Source organism: Andrena cerasifolii, chromosome 1, assembly GCF_050908995.1.
Source record: "Andrena cerasifolii isolate SP2316 chromosome 1, iyAndCera1_principal, whole genome shotgun sequence".
NCBI classification, from domain to species: domain Eukaryota; kingdom Metazoa; phylum Arthropoda; class Insecta; order Hymenoptera; family Andrenidae; genus Andrena; species Andrena cerasifolii.
This window is the reverse complement of record NC_135118.1, coordinates 22,445,330-22,463,133: the sequence shown is the minus strand read 5'-3', so window position 1 is coordinate 22,463,133 and position 17,804 is coordinate 22,445,330. Positions and strand designations below refer to the sequence as shown.

Below are 17,804 nucleotides of genomic sequence, written 5' to 3'. Positions count from 1 at the left end.
ATTCACGAATGCATATGTCATGTATACAAACATTGGTCGTACTGAAAGTCGTCATGCGTATTTTATAGTATAAAGTCTACTTGTCTTATAATTTGAACCGTGTTCTGCATGCTTTACTGAACAACATTATACATTTGTCAAGATGACGTCATGTGGAGTATCAAAGGTATTAAAAAATGACATTTCTATAAATAGCACAATGTATATTTAATATAGGTTATGTTGCTTTATTAAAAATAAAGTAATCCCTTATGTAAAGATTCGGGATCAATTTTTGCTCATGCAAGACTCAGTTTCTGAAATTTCGCTAGGCACGCAATTATCAGCATAATGAACTCTGTCAAATTTGTACCTTTCATTGGGTTAATAATTTTTACAGGTTTCCGTCGCACCATCTGTACAAGAATTCAGCATTCGAGTTCCAAAGTACGTAAAACCTTTTTATTTACATTGTATTGAATATAATTTTACAATAACCACCTATACTTAAGTAGTAATATCGAAGCTGATGCATCTACTGAATAAAATATTCCATTGTTTCAGGAATAACAAGAAGAAGCATAATGTAATGCGATTTAATGCAACCTTGAATGTTGATTTCTCAAAATGGTCACAAGTGAAGATGGAACGTGAAAACAACATGAAGGAATATAAAGGGATAGAGGAGGAGGTTCCAAAATTTGGAGCTGGTTCTGAATTTGGTCGGGATGCGAGAGAAGAAGCTAGAAGGAAAAAGTTCGGCATTACTAGTAGAAAATATAAGCCTGACGATCAACCGTGGATTTTAAAATCTGGTGGCAAAACTGGGAAGAAATTTAAAGGCATAAGAGAAGGGGGTGTAAGTGAAAACGCTGCTTATTATGTTTTCACACATGCAGCGGATGGAGCCATAGAAGCTTTTCCATTGCACGAATGGTAAGGCAATTCGCTTTACGGCTATTATCAACTAAATACTTCAGTACGCAAAATTTCCACGTTTAGGTATAATTTCCAACCTATTCAGAGGTATAAAGCATTGAGCGCAGAAGAGGCGGAGCAAGAATTTAGTCGCAGAAATAAAGTGATGAACTATTTTTCATTGATGTTACGGAAAAGACTTAGGAACGACGAAGAGGGTGCAGATGACGAAGAAATAATGGATGGTGGAAAGGGTAAGAAGCCGGGCAAGAAAGAGAAAGAGTTGAAGATATCTGAAATGGATGAATGGATGGACAGCGATGACGATGACTCGCTTAGCGAAGGCGATGATAATAAGAAAAATTCTGACGAGGAAGAAGATACCAAGAAGAAAAAGAAAGGCAAAGGTGGGCATTATATATTTTATGCTGTTAACAAGTGTATTTAGTAATGTTAATTGACAACCGTCTCGTGCATTTGCATGTCGTAATGATAAAAGGATTATTTAGTTTCTATTGTTTAATTGGGTAATATAATACAACATAAGTATTTATATTAGTTGATTCTCAGAAAAAGAAAAAGAAGAAGAACGCATCGGACGACGAGGCATTTGAGGAAAGCGATGATGGGGATGAAGAAGGTCGAGAATGTGATTACATTTCTGACTCCTCAGATTCTGAATCCGAATTGGAGCAACAGAAAGAGATAAAGTCTGTTGCAGAGGAAGACGCATTAAGGAAATTACTAGCGTCTGATGAAGAAGAAGGCGACGAAGAGCAAACTGACAAAAAAGATGGCGATGAAGATAAAGACGAGGATGATGAAAATAAAGAAAAGGAAGACAAGGTAAGACAACAAACGTGTAATTTGCACAGTATTGAATTCACTACTACGATATCATTTCTCCGTTTTTAAACAATTTTGCAGGATAAAGAAAAACCTGCTAAAGATGCCGACAAGAAAAAAGATAAGAAGAAGAAGAAGAAATTATTTAAGAAGAAAGATTTGAAAAAACTCTCCTCTGGGAAGGATTCTTCTAGTGACTTCTCTAGTGATTCAGCGTCAGAATCCGATACAGCGAAAGAGAAAGATAATAAAAAATCAAATAGTGCGCATAGCTCAAGGTCTGCAACACCTACCCCCGGTTCTGCTGGAATATCTGATCCCTTGAAGAGAAAGCAATGTAGTTCTCCAGATTTATCGCAGTCGAAGAAATTGAAATTGGATAATTTTAATTTAGTGCCAGTGACTTCTTATATCCCAGGAGCCAGGTATGTTCTTTGTTTACTTTCGGTATATCGATGAATAGAAGGTGAATGGAACTGTCTGTATTTCTTTGGGCGCTGGATTACGCTGGCTCGTACTTATCGAAACTTGGGCGTGAAATATCTACGTAAATAGAGCACATTGGGACGAAGGTTCTGATATATGCTTGTTTACTTACACTGTTTACCAGATTCACCGCAAACAGCCGTGAACTCAGCTTATTCGAAAAAACGACTTATATGAATCACTATAAGAGAACCTGTAACTTTTAGAAACAATACGTGTTTCATATCAACTTTGAATGTCTTTGTTATGTTACAGTGAATCTGGAATCACGGAAGATGCAGTCAGGCGTTATCTTATGCGCAAGCCAATGACAACAACAGAACTTTTACAAAAGTTTAAATCAAAGAAAACTGGCCTTACTTCTGAACAGTTAGTTAACGTCATGACTCAAATACTGAAAAAGATTAATCCAACGAAACAGACAATAAAGAACAAAATGTACTTATCCATTAAAACACAGTCTAACTGATATTCGTCAATATTTTTACGACATAGGACAATTATTTAAGTACCTTAGTCTGTGAAATATATAAACAGTCGTTTGTATAATAATAAATTTATTAATCCCTACTACTCTTCCTTTGTCTTTTATTACATTCAGCCATGTTATCGTGTTACATGATAATGCTTAGAAATAGAATGAATAAGTAGTAAAATAATTGATTTAATAAGTAATAATTTATTGTCCCAAAGGAAATCAAGATCAAAACTACCGGAAATTTCTTTCAGATGGGCTATTTATAGTGACGGGGGATAGTGTGGTTGAGAAAAGTTGAATTATTTTGATAAGAGTATGGCTTCCAGCTTATCAGTGATGTAGTAATATATCCTGACTTTCGCATTGACCCTCCTGACCTATGTAATATCAACATAGCAATACAGCATCTTTAATTCCAAAGTGAAGTGAGCGTATTGTATTATCGTGCTCGGTACCTTCTTGCTGCTTTACTATTGTGTATTCAACAAGCATATCCAAGTATTAAATATACTTTTTTCCCAGAAACCTCTTTATACACTTTATTTGATTGTATGAAGATACTATGTGGATTTTGCGATTACCCACGTGCGAATTTAATAAACGCTTTTTATTGACAATACCTACAATTGCGCCGGCGACACGTTGCATCAATGTAAGATACACATGTATGCATGCATTAATTATAAAATATATTCTAATAAACGACAATTAATGTTTGATTGGAGACGTAAAGACAAGCATATGTACTAAAGGAATTAGAAATAAGAAATTTTAACTAATTAAGAATATCTTTTGCAGACCTTGGAAGGTAAGGTAATCGCAATTAGGAGAGAAGACCAGTCGGTATGGGAAAGAAGAGCTCCTTTAGCACCTGCAAACGTTCGTCGATTAATTAGGGCAGGAGTAAAGGTCCTTGTGCAACCCAGTAACAGAAGGGCTTACCCTGCACAATCTTACCAAGCTGCAGGTGCTTTACTACAAGAGGACATTAGCCCTGCCTCTGTTATTTTTGGGGTGAAGCAAGTCCCTGTGGATCAGCTTCTGTCTAACAAAACTTACTGTTTCTTTTCGCACACTATAAAGGCACAGGAGACCAATATGCCTCTTCTGGATGCCATTCTTGAGAAGAATATACGGTTGTTAGATTATGAGAAGCTGACAGACGTTAATGGACACAGGGTGGTTGCTTTTGGTAAATATGCTGGTGTAGCTGGCATGGTGAACATATTGCACGGGCTTGGATTGCGATTGTTGGCTCTGGGACATCATACACCATTTATGGTAAAGTAAATTAAGTGGAGAACATTCAATTTAAAATAGTTATTATGGGAATCAACAGTTTTTTCTAAACAAAAGCTGAACATAATATAAGAATATCGCGAAAGTGCTTTAATGTCTACAGTCCTTGATTCGAATTGATCGCAGGTGACGTCGACATTTTTTATCGTAACGATTTATATTGCAAACAATATGAGTATTTCATTATATAAACCACTCTGAAAGTAATATTAGAGGGATTTATGCGAAAGAATCGATTTACTCGTTATTTCGCGCATGTTTTAGCGCGACCCTTGTTATACAATTGAATATCAAAGACTAAATTTTCTATATTTGTGTTAAATATATTGTACTTGATGCAAACACGTAACTAATTACAAGAAAAGGAATTTATTGGAGTATCTTACTTATTATATATCAATCACTGTAATTTAAAAGGTGCATTTCTAAATTGTTATTCCTACTATTAATATCTAAAAGTGAAACGTTGCCTGTTTGTTTTGGAAACATCATGAATAATTCCCGGATGAAGCGGGTCAGCTAGTTTCAAATAAACTTCATCTTTAGTTTCATAACCAACTCGATGGTCACTCCATATAATTTTGCAAAGATTCCAAAGAAATTTTACATTCTTCTTAATCATACTGTGCACACTGAAATTATACACTTTCTATTTTCGTAACATCATTTTTATATTATTTTATTTAGTATGGTTCATTACGAAATCTTCCCGCAAATATTTTTAGTATGAATATGGCTATTGATAGTAGAAAACTTACAAATATCGATTTTTTTAGCACATTGGACCAGCCCATAATTATAGAGATTCTGCGATGGCGCGACAAGCAATTCGAGATGCAGGGTATGAAATAGCGCTGGGTGCCATGCCGAAGTCTATTGGGCCGTTGACCTTCATTTTCACCGGTAGTGGTAATGTCAGCCAAGGAGGTCAGGAGGTCTTCCAAGAACTTCCGCATGAATACGTACCTCCAGAAATGCTGAAAAAAGTCGCCGAACATGGCGGTAGGTTTCAATTAATTTGCAAAATAAATTAATGTAATTCATCTTTCGCTTTCTTTTACAATTCGAGCGGCTGAGTATTTTTCAAACGTAACGTAGTTCAAATTGTACGAATTAGCGAATATAAACACGTTATATAAAATTAGTCTACGTTCCTATTTCAAGTTTTTACTCTCGCGGGTAAAATTTTCAAATGAACGTACACGTATAAAAGTTCTCGTGGTCCCAAGAAACTACGTTTAAACGCATCTAATTGTACGCAAGAAGATTGTAATTTTTTAAGTTGTTTCTCTCGACGAGCAAGCTTCGTGGAATGATAAAAGAATATTCATGAATTTTAGATACAACGAAGATATATGGGTGCGAGGTAAGACGGAGACATCATCTAGAACGGAAAGAAGGAGGTGGTTTTGATCCCAATGAATATGACAAGCATCCTGAGAAATATATTTCCACTTTCAGCAAAAAGATTGCGCCATACGCGTCCGTGATAATTAATGGTATATATTGGGCAGTTGATTCACCAAAATTATTGACTGTGCCCGATGCTAAATATTTACTAAGGCCAGCTTACACTCCTTGGCTACCTATAAGCGTCGGTGCTCCTGCTTTGCCTCACAGAATGTTAGCTATTTGTGATATATCTGCAGATCCTGGAGGCAGTATCGAGTAAGATTAACATAATACGATGTTACCGTAAATATTACTTTTGAATAGAGTTTAAAGCAATGAATAGCGTGAAATAAAAAAATGAAGATATAACTTCGAACATTATGTGTTTATTAAATTCATTTACATAAATTTTTTGAAAGAGCGTTCTTTCAGTTTTGAAACGACTGTAAACACAAAGTATTATTTTGCATTTTAAATATCGCAGGCGAAAACGATGTCTAGAAACTAATGCATTTGCTAACTTTAAAGCACATATAGTTTTACGTAATACTGTGTAAATGGGTGTCTTAGAATTAACATGAGAATTTTAGAAAATCTTTGTAAGATTTGAGCAAAGTGGAAGCTAAAAGCAGGAAAAATTTCTGTCGAAAATATACATAATTGGTATATGATTGTTATTCTTGGGGATTTGTAATTCCATTTATTACAAAGTACATTGTTTTGATGATCATTGACGCAATAGAAGAAACTTTGTTTTACACAAATATTAATAGCACTTTTGTGCATAATTTTTAAAATATTTGTAGATTTATGAACGAATGTACAACAATAGACACGCCGTTCTGTTTATACGATGCGGATCGCAACAAGGACACAAAATCCTTCAAGGGACCAGGAGTGTTAGTGTGTTCCATTGACAACATGCCAACTCAGCTTCCAAAAGAATCTACCGATTTCTATGGAAACCTTTTGTATCCATACGTGCTGGATATTATTCAGTCAGATGCAAAGATACCACTGGAAGAACATAACTTCAGCCCAGCCGTGCAAGATGCAATAATTGCGTCTAATGGACGACTAACTCCGAATTTTGAATATATTCAAGAACTGAGATTGCTAAATCAGCGAAGTAAGCATAAGGCGGATAATAGAGAGGAACAGAATAAAACGGTATGCAAAAGTTATGTACCCCAAAATAAATTCCCACAATTCCACCGGTGGTACACGCTGAACTTTCCATTTAGGCCAAGTACCGGAGTTTGGGAATTATTCGAATAAATTTTTATATAAAAATTATAATAAATATTTATTCCTATAATCTTCGAATACAAATTTCGAATAAAATGAAGTTATTCTCGAATAACGAATAGTTTTTTATTCGAATAATTTTTTATCCGTTATTCTCGAATAACTTCGTTTTATTCGCAAATCTTATTCGAATAATTTCGAATAAAATATTATTTGTTATTTTCGAATATCTTCATTTTATTCGATTAATACCCAACTCTGCCGAGCACATCTAATAAATGCCCTTCACTCATCGTCAACGCTATCCCTACCATTTCTGGCAATTATGTAAATGACCGAGCTATTGTTTTGCCAAAAATGAAAATGAAGAGACACTCGCCTCAGACATATCTCCCGCGCTATAAGCTCGCCACTGTTCTCGAGCCGCGAGCTTATAGCGAATACATACTGTATCTACTTACCTTAATCTACGTTTTTTCCTAAAAATAGGTAGTCGTCTTGGGCGCAGGATACGTTTCCGCTCCGTTGGTGGAATATTTACATAGGGCCAGTAACATACGCTTAATCGTTGCGTCTCAATTAAAGGAAGAGGCCGACGTATTAGCAAGTAAATTTCCTGGCGTGGAACCAGTGTTCCTGAACGTGTTAGAACGCCCTGATACTTTAAAGGACATCGTCAGTTCCGCAGATGTGGTGGTTTCATTGCTACCTTACTCGCTACACCACGTTATTGGTAAAGCATGTATAGCTGCTAAGACACACTTGGTAACAGCGAGTTACACGAACGAGGATGTCAAAGCTTTACACGACGAGTGAGCGTTCATATTTTTACTAGCGTTAATATTGTCTACTTGTTATATATTATACGTTTCTGCTCTAAACAGATTTTTCTTGGATACGTAATAGGCCACAGCTATTATATAACGACTTTATTATTATTAGGGCAGTAGCAGCGGAAGTGACTATACTTAACGAAATAGGATTGGATCCTGGTATCGATCATTTATTGGCTCTAGAGTGTTTCGAGAACGTAAAGCAAGCTGGTGGTAAAATAGAATCATTCGTATCTTGGTGTGGTGGCTTACCCGCCCCAGAATGTTCATCCAACCCTTTGCGGTACAAATTTAACTGGTCACCGCGAGGAGTACTACTAAATACTTTGGCGTCAGCGAGGTACTGCTGTGACAAGCGGGTAAGTTTAAGTATTTCACGAATTCCTCTTTGAGATTTCAATTTTAGGAAACAATTAAATTCAACTATTGAAAGACTTTTCAAAAAACTGAGTAATCATTTCGTCTTACTCCGAAGCTTAAAAATGCATAATGATGATTCGTTTTACTTGGAGAATTCTTAGGGATGGCTAACAAATCAACACTCGTAAAACGAATCGTTGTATAGATACATTAATTTAGTATGTGTTATTTCCCATTTGGCTAATTCTCCATTCTATTGGAGAATTTACATGGATATTTACATGGAAATGTTAAACTGAATATATAAATATCCCATAAACACCTTGTACATGTTTCTGTCTAAAGAGTCTAGGAGTATCTCCTTCTTGCCACCTTCAGGAGGTCTGACAGTGTTATTCTATTTGCTTTATAAATGGCCAGAGTGGATTGCAAGAACCAAGAAACAGGAAGATATTGCTATCTGTATCTAAACATTAAGTTAGATGTAGTTATGCTCTATTGCCATTTCACAGGTAGTAGAAATCCCAGCAGGAGGAGAGCTTATGACTGCCGTTCAGGATTTGGACTTTTTACCGGGCTTCGCTTTGGAGGGCTTCCCCAATCGAGACAGTACAATTTATAAGGATCTGTATGGTCTTAATACTGTCAAAACAATGTTACGGGGCACATTAAGATTCAAGGGTTTCTGCAACACTGTACAAGCTTTACACTGCCTCGGACTAATCGATCCTACTCCACATCCCTGTTTACACCCAAATGGACCAGATATTACATGGGTATATACATAATTATATTAATGAATACGTCATGCGTATACAGAAGGAGTAACATTCTTGCTTCCTTTCAGAGAGTACTGATCTGTAATCTACTCGGCTTGGCAAACGATAATATCTTCTATGAGAATCTTAAAAGAAAATTAGGAGAAATGTTAAATTCAGAAGTGTCCGTCCAAGCGATCGAAGATTTAGGACTTCTGAAGGAAGATTTAGTTTTGAAATTAAACACGCCCTTGGACACGCTTACTCATTACTTAGCGAAGAAATTGTGCTATGAGCGGAACGAACGGGATCTTGTAATTTTAAGGCACGACATCGGTATACTCTGGCCTGATAATAGAAGAGAAATCAAAGGAATTAATTTAGTACTGTATGGGGAGGTAGATGGGCACTCTGCTATGGCACGTACAGTTGGATATCCCACAGCTATAGCTGTTAAAATGATTCTCGATGGTATAACCCTTCCTGTTTCTTGACAAATCTGTATGGTAATATAGAATCTTAAATCAAACTAGATTTATTTCAGGTGAAATTCAACAAAGAGGTGTAGTTCTTCCATTTACAGCGGACATTTATCGCCCTGTACTTAATCGTTTGAAAGCTGAAGGAATGGAATTTTTTGAAACATCTAAATGGTTATAGCACTTTTTTCTCTCAGATATGAATAAAATTTAGGAAAAAGAGCACATGTACGTTGGCTCATTCGTATAAATGCACCCCACATAAACAAAATACAGCGTGTATATACAAGAAGGCAATGGCGTATATAGGTGAGGCCAGGTAGAATTTGAAATAGCAATATTTACAATATTACTTTAAACAGTGGATGTCAAAGTGTGTGTAAATAAAATAGAATTTCGAATGTATATGATAAACATGTAAGAAATAAAGTAGTTTTATATTCACAATTTTTGTCATTCCGATTATCTGGTCTTTGATTATTTTGGATATAGGCTTGGCGGTACTCACAGTATCTATTCTCTGGTACATAATTAGGGTAAAGGTACCAGTAGTTGACCATGTATCAGTAGTTGACAACTTTTCAGAAAATCGTGAAAAATAAGGTTTTTAGAAGTGGCGAACTGTGGGTATTATAGTCTGATTTCCGAGAGTTGGGACCTGAGGCGGGTCCTTCGGACTGAGCGTGGTTAAGGAGGAACCAATGGTACGCTACGCCGCACGCAATTCGTAACGTACAACCTTATTTCTCACGTTTTTCTGAAAAGTTGTCAACTACTGATACATGGTCAACTACTGGTACCTTTACCCTAACTCTCTAACCGATGTGAGCACTTTTTTATGACCATTCATAATGATTTATAACCAAATTACCCTTCTCCTATAATCATATACACAACCAGAATCGTGGGACGTGAGCCCTTGGGCACAGGGGAGGGGGCATAGGGTTGCCAGGGAAGGTCGGTAGATACGGCGCGCGTCATTTACATATAGTGAACAATCTATTTGCCTTGGTTCTAAAGTTATATCGTCATTTGTAAGTAGTCAGCAATAAATCAATGATCAAGTGTTTGTTAACACATTAAACTAAGCTCTACTATCAACGAATTTGTTAAATTCGAAAACTGAATTTAAATCATCGACGGTGGCGCTCCGTGGTAATTTTTGGGTAACAGATTAAGCGATCTTTATCATAAACATTTTACATTCTACAAGCTGCCAAATTCTGCTAAGTATGTAGAGAAATAGAACATGAGAAATGATTGACACGTGGATTCAGAGTTGCCGAGAATATTCTTCGTGGACAAGATTATTAGGGAGGAGGAACACCTACAGGAGCGGTGGTAACGTGTGCGTGTGGCGCTGGCGACGCCAGCGCTAAGCAAATCCGAGTGAGGCCAACGCGAAACCAAGCTAAGTGCAAGTGGCATCGACAAGTGGACAAGATAAGGGGTAGTAAGAAATAAGACAGGATAAAATGAACATGTAAAAAAGTGCTATCGAAAAATAAGTCTGAGTGAAAAGTGTACCTATTTTGTTGAAAATTTTAAGATTCAATTTTTATAGATATAAGTGAGACTATATATAAACCTTTGAATATGTTCTTTTGACTTGTTTCAATAATTTTTAAAAATGTTTATTGGAAAGATTATGTGCTTTGTGAGACATAATGTCTCAGGCAGAAGTATTAGAACATCAAAATCAATTATGGTGATGTGTAATGTTAATAACTTTCAATATTTAATTCGGAGGAATTTTACAAATTTCTCATACGATGAAGAGAAGCGCAGAAGATGCTACTCATTGTTATCACTCTTCATACCAATTTGTGTCGCCGTAGGCATCATTGACTGGAGAAGGTAAGTTCTTTATTATAGAATAGGTTTAGCTTCTAGTTTGAATAAATTCTGATAGTCTACTTCTTAATACATTAATTTCATTTTAAACAGGCATAAACCTATAATTTGTCGATTCAAAATGTGCTATTTGTTTAATTTAATTTCTAGTTGTAATAGCAAATTTCTTTTATATATTTTGTTTCAGTGCAAAGAAACAGTATTTTCCTGTTGTAACTGCAGCCGAGATGATCACTGAGGAAGAATACAGTAACGAAGGAAAAGATGAAAACTTGGAAAGTGCAGGAGAGCAGAAGAAAAAAAAGCCTAAAGAGAAAATCGGCTTCCGAGATCGAAAGGTCTGTAATTGAAACATCACATTTGCTTTGTCCTTCAGCAATTAATACGCACTTCATTCTTGTTTTAACTCTTTGACTGGCATTGACACGCTATCGTATCAAGATTGCACATCAGAAGTATAAAAGAAAGTACTATGAATCCTCATATTCTTATTTAGAGAAGTGGCTGACTTCTGGGTCTATTTAAGACAAACGTAAAGTGACCAGACGTCCCACATTTGGGCCCTTTGTCCCGCGTTGAAAAATGTCCCGCAAAGTGTCCCCAATTGTACATGTAACCTTTTACATTTTCGCAGTGGCATAAAGTTACAGTTTCCTTTACTTTTTTTGTTGTGAAAAAAGAAATATTTTTAATTTCGTTTCAATGTATCACTTTATAATCACAAGTATGTATTTTGAAATATATTGTGAATGCTTTAATAAACTATAGAAAAGATCTCCTCACCGATCTGTTAACTCATTTTTTTTTATTGCTTGCTTGCTTGCCCCGCATTGGAACAGAAAGTATCTGGTCACTTTAGGAAAACGCCAACTATAAGGCTTACAATACTGTTTCCAATGTACTATTTCAGCAACCTCACTGCCAATCGAAGAGTTAATCGGTTAAAGTAGTCATCAGACAAGTAAAAAATCTTATTCGAATCCCTGTCTAGCAATCTGATCGGTTGATTCTCCTACATACCTAATAAACTGAAAACTGACTTTCATTCCTGACAGTATTCCTCCATTCTTCACGTTCACATTAAAGAAATGTGCATTTTCTTCTTTGTCCGTTATCTCTTACATACTTCCACACATAATACATGTTTCTCATTCAAATAATCTGCATCTATAATTTCCACTTATCATAGTTGTCTTCGTAGAAACCTAGCTTTATCAGACTTACGATTAGTATATTCATTTTGGAAATATATCAGGAACACGCTATTTTACATTGTATTCTTTCCACTACATTGTTATCCAATGTGGTGTGTTACCCTTGTAATCCATTAAGATTCAGTGTTTGTGAAAGTCGCATTTATTACTGCTATTCGTGGACTGACTTGGAAACAACTACCGTGAGAATTCCTCCTTCCAGTTTTGGTGATTATTCACCAGAACTATGTATCCATGTTACATTGCATATACTAATCAGGGAAAAACCGAACAGAAGGTAAGAATGATACAAACGTGGGAAGAATGAAAAATTGAATAAATTGTATAATCTCCCGCTACAGACCAAATTGTCTTTACAGAATAAAAATATCATACCTCTCTTACTTTCAGAGACTTGCCTGCAGTAACTCTTAATTTTATATTCTATGTAAATAAACTAAATTTGGTCTTTTTCGTTACTTATAGAATGATAATTAATTTTATAATAACGTCATCAATTATATTATATTTACTTTGACGTCAATTTTATTCACTTTATTATTAATTAAGCCTATTTCTAACATAAAATATATGATTGTGATATAATACAAAAATATAAGAAATGCAGCGCGAAATCATTTTTACTTAGCCAGATGAAAAGCATATTCTTTAATCTATAAATAATCTATAAATATCAAAATGTTTGCAGATCATAGAATACGAAAATCGTTTGAGGGCATATTCCACACCTGACAAAATTTTTCGTTATTTTGCTACCGTAAAAGTGTCGAGCTTAGATGGTACCGACATTTATATGACTCCTGATGACTTTTTGAGAGCAATCACTCCTGGCATGAGACAACCAGATGGTATAATCTCGTTCCTTTTCATAATGTATTCTACTATTCTTATTACTATCTGATTAACATCCATTCCTTCTGTTCGTGTTGAGCCCAATTCTAATATAGATTTAATACTTTGTCCGCTTCTTAAATTCTTCCTAACACTTGATACTTTTGCTTTGGGAATATTGTACGATGTTTCCCTTTACTAATGATATTGCTGAGGGTCACGCTTGTTTCAAACAGGGGCACTGATTTACTTGTGGATTCATGGCGATTTTAAAAACTCAAGAAATAAACTTATCTGTGAAAAGAAGTTAAGCAGAGCTCGGATTAAGCGCATTTCGGTTTTTCGGAAGTCAGAGTTCTAGGGTTTCACTGTGTCACAAGTTTATTCGCTTCCAAGAATATTATGTACAGAAACTTCCAAATGGCAGAGAATTTAAACATATTTATCATTTCTAAATAATTTCTTTTCGATGCGTCTTTCTCTGAAGGAAATTAGCATCTCTTAGGTTCCATCCTTTACATATTCCTGTCTAAATGAAAAATAACTTTTTTTACATGAATCTTGTAAGATGCGATTGTGTCCAACTAAAAACGTAACAAAACATTTGCAATGCAGATAATAGAATATGAAAATCGCGTGAGGCATTATTCCACTCCTGATAAAGTGTTTCGATATTTTGCTACACTACAAGTGATCAACAACGACATACATGAAATATTCATGACGCCCGATGACTTCCTGAGGTCGATTACGCCTGGTGTTAAACAGCCAGATGGTAATTTTTTTTTTTTAAAAACGCAATATAATGTACACAAACAGAATTTTGATATTGTTATCGTCAAATTTTATAATTTTATAATTTTGAAAAGCCATACATCGATACCAAAATGTATCTATAAAAAAACTGTTTCGGTAGTTGCGATATGTACGTGTATGATTTATTCTTTGGAACGATATATATAATTTATGATCTGTTTTCCTACGTGCTTCTTAATGGATCGTTTTAGTAAATAAACATTTATTTTGCAGTGTCGGCTAGGTCTATTTCTTCAATCGTGTTTAATTATTGTAACCGATTTTTTTCATCCTCGTTATTAAATACTAAAAATTAAATATAATATTTTGCTTAAATCTATTCGTACGATATATAAATGTTAATGATTTCTTGAGCACTTTCACATGTCATGCAGAATCAGTAGCTTCGCACAGCTAATTAAAATTCCTTGCATACAGCTACCATTTCAAAACTCTATTGCAAGCAAAAACGTGTCAAGTTCTTGTAACAGAACTTGAGGTCTTCAGTATATTTTATACATAACAGCTTTAAATCTACATATAATTGAGTTTTCAATCAGTGATCCACATAACATGCACTCATCTTACCAACTAATTCCGATTTAACAATTAATTAAATGCTTATTCTTCGACTTCATGCACCCAGTCATAAGCTTTTATGTAGTGCCATGTAAACATTAATCACTAAAGTGGAATTCCACCAAGGCAATTAGAATCGAAGTGTGAAATGCTAAAACGGAATTGTTCCTCTTATGTGACACAAATTATTAAGAATCGCACTGTTATATTATGGTGATAATTATCGACGATTAGTACACTCTATAATCTTTTAGGTGATAAATACTGAAAATATAATCTGATCAATCTTAATTAGCAATTAGGGTTCTTTTCACACAAGACAGTTTCTAGCTAGCAACTAGTATTTCGGATATATTTACACGTTTTTTGTATTTTTTTTATTCTTTTTTAAATCTTTTTTAAAACATCTCTTCTAAGTGAAAACAGTAATACCTGCATTTATTGTAGTTAGCATTTCATTATTTCACTTCTAGCTCGATTGCCAGTCACCTAGTACTAATGCCTCGATACTAGATAGCCTACCAAACCTCGATTCTAGTTATCGCTGCTCCCCCAGATTTCATTTTCCGTTTGGGCAATTGCATTTAAAACTTGACTATTGCTTGGTAAATCTATATGCGTACATATGTATATATATTTGCTTGCGATTATGCCAACGCTTGTGTATTATATGCATATAACATTGTATTATTTTCATTTGTTTAAGTAATTCTTATAGTGGAGGATTATTGTAAATTTCGCAGTTACACACAGAGAAATAATCCGGGGTGTTCTTAACTTATGTAATCGTTTTAGGACTTGGCCTGGATAAATATAAACGGTATGACCCAAAGGTGAGTTCATTGTTTAAAACACTCCATTTCAGCTACTCTTGATATTCGGAAGACTTGTTCCTATAATTTAATTTCTCTTTCTGGCATAATTTTTAAAATTTTTGTTAAGGGTTGCAATGCTTGTAACGTCGTTTTTATTATTACATAGGTAACTCATAATCAAACACAATTTTCTAATATCACTTGTAGCGACATTGTTTTAATAATAGTAAGAGTTCTTACAAATTTATTATAATATTCACACACGTGGTATCTACAGAATATTCATAATAAATTGGAGTTGGCTCTAGACGAGGATAGCATTTTTTACAAGCTTGGAAGCTCTGGATTAATCACCTTTTCCGATTATATATTCCTGCTCACTGTATTGTCCAGTAAGTTACATTTATATTGGTATTCTTTAATGTGTAGTATAATTCTAATAACATTTGCATCGAAATTTAAGAGTTACTGAGATTCTTAAAGAAATATCTGCCATCACTCGTATTCTGAGAAAATAATTCCCTGTTGCAGCATCTAGGAGACACTTCGAGATTGCCTTTAGAATGTTCGATTTTAATGGAGACGGTGATGTGGATTCTGATGAATTTGGAAAAGTCGCTACCTTGATTCGACAGCAAACTAGTATTGGGAATCGACATCGCGATCATGCTGCCACTGGTAATATGTTCAAGGTATCGAAAATTATTGCCGCTCGCCACATAATTACTTGATCATCATTTCTTATTTTTTATTTTGTTAAACTTGGAAATTCGCTAAGAATTAACGAAATGTAATAGTAAATATAGCGCAACTGCGGTTGAAATGATACCTCGTATAAAAATATATCGAAATTAAAAATAACTTTCTTTGGAACGAGACTTTGCATTCAAGAAAATCGATATTGAAGGCGTACTTAATTGATTTTTAAAATTGACATTCTCGAACGGAAAGCCTCGCGTGAAAAATTTTATTCCAAATTTTCAATTTACTTGTACGTGAAAATTCACACACCCTACCCCTCCTCTGTTTGGTTGCATTAAGAATTACATTTCACCGTGTTTATTTTCGTTTCAAAATGTGTGGCGAAGTTTCAATTTTTTTATTCGTCATTTTTTAACTGATAATTTTGAATGTGTGTTCAGGGTGTTAATTCAGCATTAACTACTTATTTCTTTGGATCAAGCATGAAAGGCAAGCTGACGATTGAGAAGTTCCTTGACTTTCAGCAGCAACTACAAAAGGAGATTCTCAGCTTGGAGGTAAATTTTATTGGGACATGTCTTTGCATATTACAGTCACTCTGCAAATTAATAAACGAAACTATTGCAGTTCGAGAGGAGAAATCCCGATGAAAATGGTCGAATAACAGAAGTGGATTTCACAGAATTATTATTGGCCTACGCCGGGTATCCTGACAAGAAGAAAGCGAGAATTTTAAAGACTCTAAAGAAACGGTGAGTACACGAATAGAGATCAAGGATTTTTAAATAGGTGATACAGATAAGTATATAATATAAAACTGTTCTGATTTTAGCTTTAAAGAGAATCCAAAAGGAATAACCAAAGATGAATATCTCAAATTCTTCCACTTCTTAAACAATATTAATGATGTAGATACTGCTCTGACATTCTATCATATTGCAGGAGCATCAATCGATCAAGGTATTTAATAGCGTTAACCAGACATTTCCTTTACCAATTCGATTTCTCGGCTTGCAAGTCCATTTTGTCACCTTGTACCTGACGAATTTTAATTAACATATGTTTTCAATTCTCGCAGCTACACTGAAGCATGTGGCAAAAACAGTAGCGCACGTTGATTTGAGCGATCACGTTATACAAGTGGTTTACACGATTTTTGATGAGAATAGTAAGTTTACCCTTTTAAAGAAGAAAAGGGAAAAGAGACATTATTTTGCTCTTTTTCACGAGTTCTATTAAGTAGTCGTTATGGGTCTATCTATTAGTTTGTTTAGAAAATATTTACTATACATAATTACTATATCCCTGTTTTGTAAACTTCTAGTGGACGGCCAATTGAGTAACAAAGAATTCGTCGCTGTAATGAAGAACAGAGTTCTAAGAGGATTAGAGAAGCCAAAGGATACTGGTTTTGTGAAATTAATTGAATCAGTAATGAAGTGCGTGAAAATTAGCTACAGCATGTCTTTCGATAATTAAACCAAAGCTAACTTCAAAGCAGCCTGAATCTTTCTTTACAAATACATGCCTTTGTAAGTGGAACTAACGAGCCACGTATCTAATTGCAAATACTTGTACACTGATTGCGCCATTAATAAAGATGTTGCTGTGTATGACAAAAAACTACTGTATTCGTGAATATTATTGTTGCGGCCGCAAGCAACGCGCCGCGCCGCGCGATTCAAACCGGTGCCCGCTGACTCATCACAACAGCTGATGAGTCGGCCGCGGTGCCTCTGTAACGTTTTTGACCGCTAATGATTTTCGCGGGACGCTCGCTCGGCGACCGTTAGTTCCGAGAACAGCACCGTCGTGACAACACCACGGTTTTGACTACCGAAAGTCTTGCACGCGCCCATTTGCGACTTTTTTGTATCGTCTTCGTCTCCGTTACTGTTAATTGTGGGGTCCGACGAGATTGTATTGTATTCTCGACTA

General features: G+C 35.2%; 3 protein-coding genes across 5 annotated transcripts; all 3 read left to right on the top strand.

The window, feature by feature from the left end:
- On the top strand, window positions 1–2,799 carry Tfiifalpha (transcription factor IIFalpha). The gene is made up of 7 exons (XM_076814710.1): window positions 1–166; window positions 380–426; window positions 544–915; window positions 982–1,304; window positions 1,457–1,743; window positions 1,825–2,168; window positions 2,485–2,799. The coding sequence occupies exons 1-7, from the start codon at window positions 143–145 to the stop codon at window positions 2,696–2,698; spliced, it is 1,611 nt and encodes a 536-aa protein (XP_076670825.1). The 5' UTR covers window positions 1–142; the 3' UTR covers window positions 2,699–2,799.
- Window positions 2,800–2,942: 143 nt separating this feature from the next.
- On the top strand, window positions 2,943–9,523 carry Lkrsdh (lysine ketoglutarate reductase/saccharopine dehydrogenase). 2 transcript variants are annotated; one of them, XM_076814690.1, is made up of 11 exons: window positions 2,943–3,158; window positions 3,230–3,359; window positions 3,506–3,988; window positions 4,783–5,008; window positions 5,347–5,674; window positions 6,205–6,568; window positions 7,136–7,458; window positions 7,589–7,838; window positions 8,352–8,615; window positions 8,687–9,068; window positions 9,142–9,523. In XM_076814690.1, exons 2-11 carry the CDS (start codon window positions 3,270–3,272, stop codon window positions 9,255–9,257), a joined length of 2,826 nt encoding a protein of 941 aa, XP_076670805.1. In that variant the 5' UTR covers window positions 2,943–3,158; window positions 3,230–3,269; the 3' UTR covers window positions 9,258–9,523. The 2 variants fall into 2 exon arrangements, with proteins under 2 accessions (XP_076670805.1, XP_076670812.1); XM_076814697.1 differs by having other exon boundaries at window positions 2,943–3,359; window positions 7,589–7,842; window positions 8,356–8,615.
- A 922-nt stretch (window positions 9,524–10,445) lies between these two features.
- Window positions 10,446–17,489, top strand: Micu1 (Mitochondrial calcium uptake 1). Of its 2 annotated transcripts, none has more exons than XM_076815109.1 (11): window positions 10,446–10,933; window positions 11,118–11,268; window positions 13,591–13,750; window positions 15,145–15,182; window positions 15,442–15,556; window positions 15,696–15,856; window positions 16,307–16,423; window positions 16,494–16,618; window positions 16,699–16,826; window positions 16,945–17,034; window positions 17,191–17,489. In XM_076815109.1, the coding sequence occupies exons 1-11, from the start codon at window positions 10,707–10,709 to the stop codon at window positions 17,343–17,345; spliced, it is 1,467 nt and encodes a 488-aa protein (XP_076671224.1). In that variant the 5' UTR covers window positions 10,446–10,706; the 3' UTR covers window positions 17,346–17,489. The 2 variants fall into 2 exon arrangements, with proteins under 2 accessions (XP_076671224.1, XP_076671213.1); XM_076815098.1 differs by lacking the exon at window positions 13,591–13,750 and adding an exon at window positions 12,833–12,992 and having other exon boundaries at window positions 10,447–10,933.
- The last annotated feature ends 315 nt before the right edge of the window (window positions 17,490–17,804 follow it).

Excerpts from the sequence above, each read along its gene's own strand:
- Tfiifalpha (XM_076814710.1), top strand. The coding sequence starts at position 143 with ATGACGTCATGTGGAGTATCAAAG. Across the intron at positions 916-981 it reads GCTTTTCCATTGCACGAATG|GTATAATTTCCAACCTATTC; the intron begins GTAAGGCAATTC and ends TTCCACGTTTAG. Across the intron at positions 1,305-1,456 it reads GAAGAAAAAGAAAGGCAAAG|TTGATTCTCAGAAAAAGAAA; the intron begins GTGGGCATTATA and ends TATTTATATTAG.
- Lkrsdh (XM_076814690.1), top strand. The coding sequence starts at position 3,270 with ATGTGGATTTTGCGATTACCCACGTGCGAATTTAATAAACGCTTTTTA. Across the intron at positions 6,569-7,135 it reads GAGAGGAACAGAATAAAACG|GTAGTCGTCTTGGGCGCAGG; the intron begins GTATGCAAAAGT and ends TCCTAAAAATAG. Across the intron at positions 9,069-9,141 it reads TGTTAAAATGATTCTCGATG|GTGAAATTCAACAAAGAGGT; the intron begins GTATAACCCTTC and ends GATTTATTTCAG.
- Micu1 (XM_076815109.1), top strand. The coding sequence starts at position 10,707 with ATGTTTATTGGAAAGATTATGTGCTTTGTGAGACATAATGTCTCAGGC. Across the intron at positions 10,934-11,117 it reads GGCATCATTGACTGGAGAAG|TGCAAAGAAACAGTATTTTC; the intron begins GTAAGTTCTTTA and ends ATTTTGTTTCAG. Across the intron at positions 15,857-16,306 it reads CCACTGGTAATATGTTCAAG|GGTGTTAATTCAGCATTAAC; the intron begins GTATCGAAAATT and ends ATGTGTGTTCAG.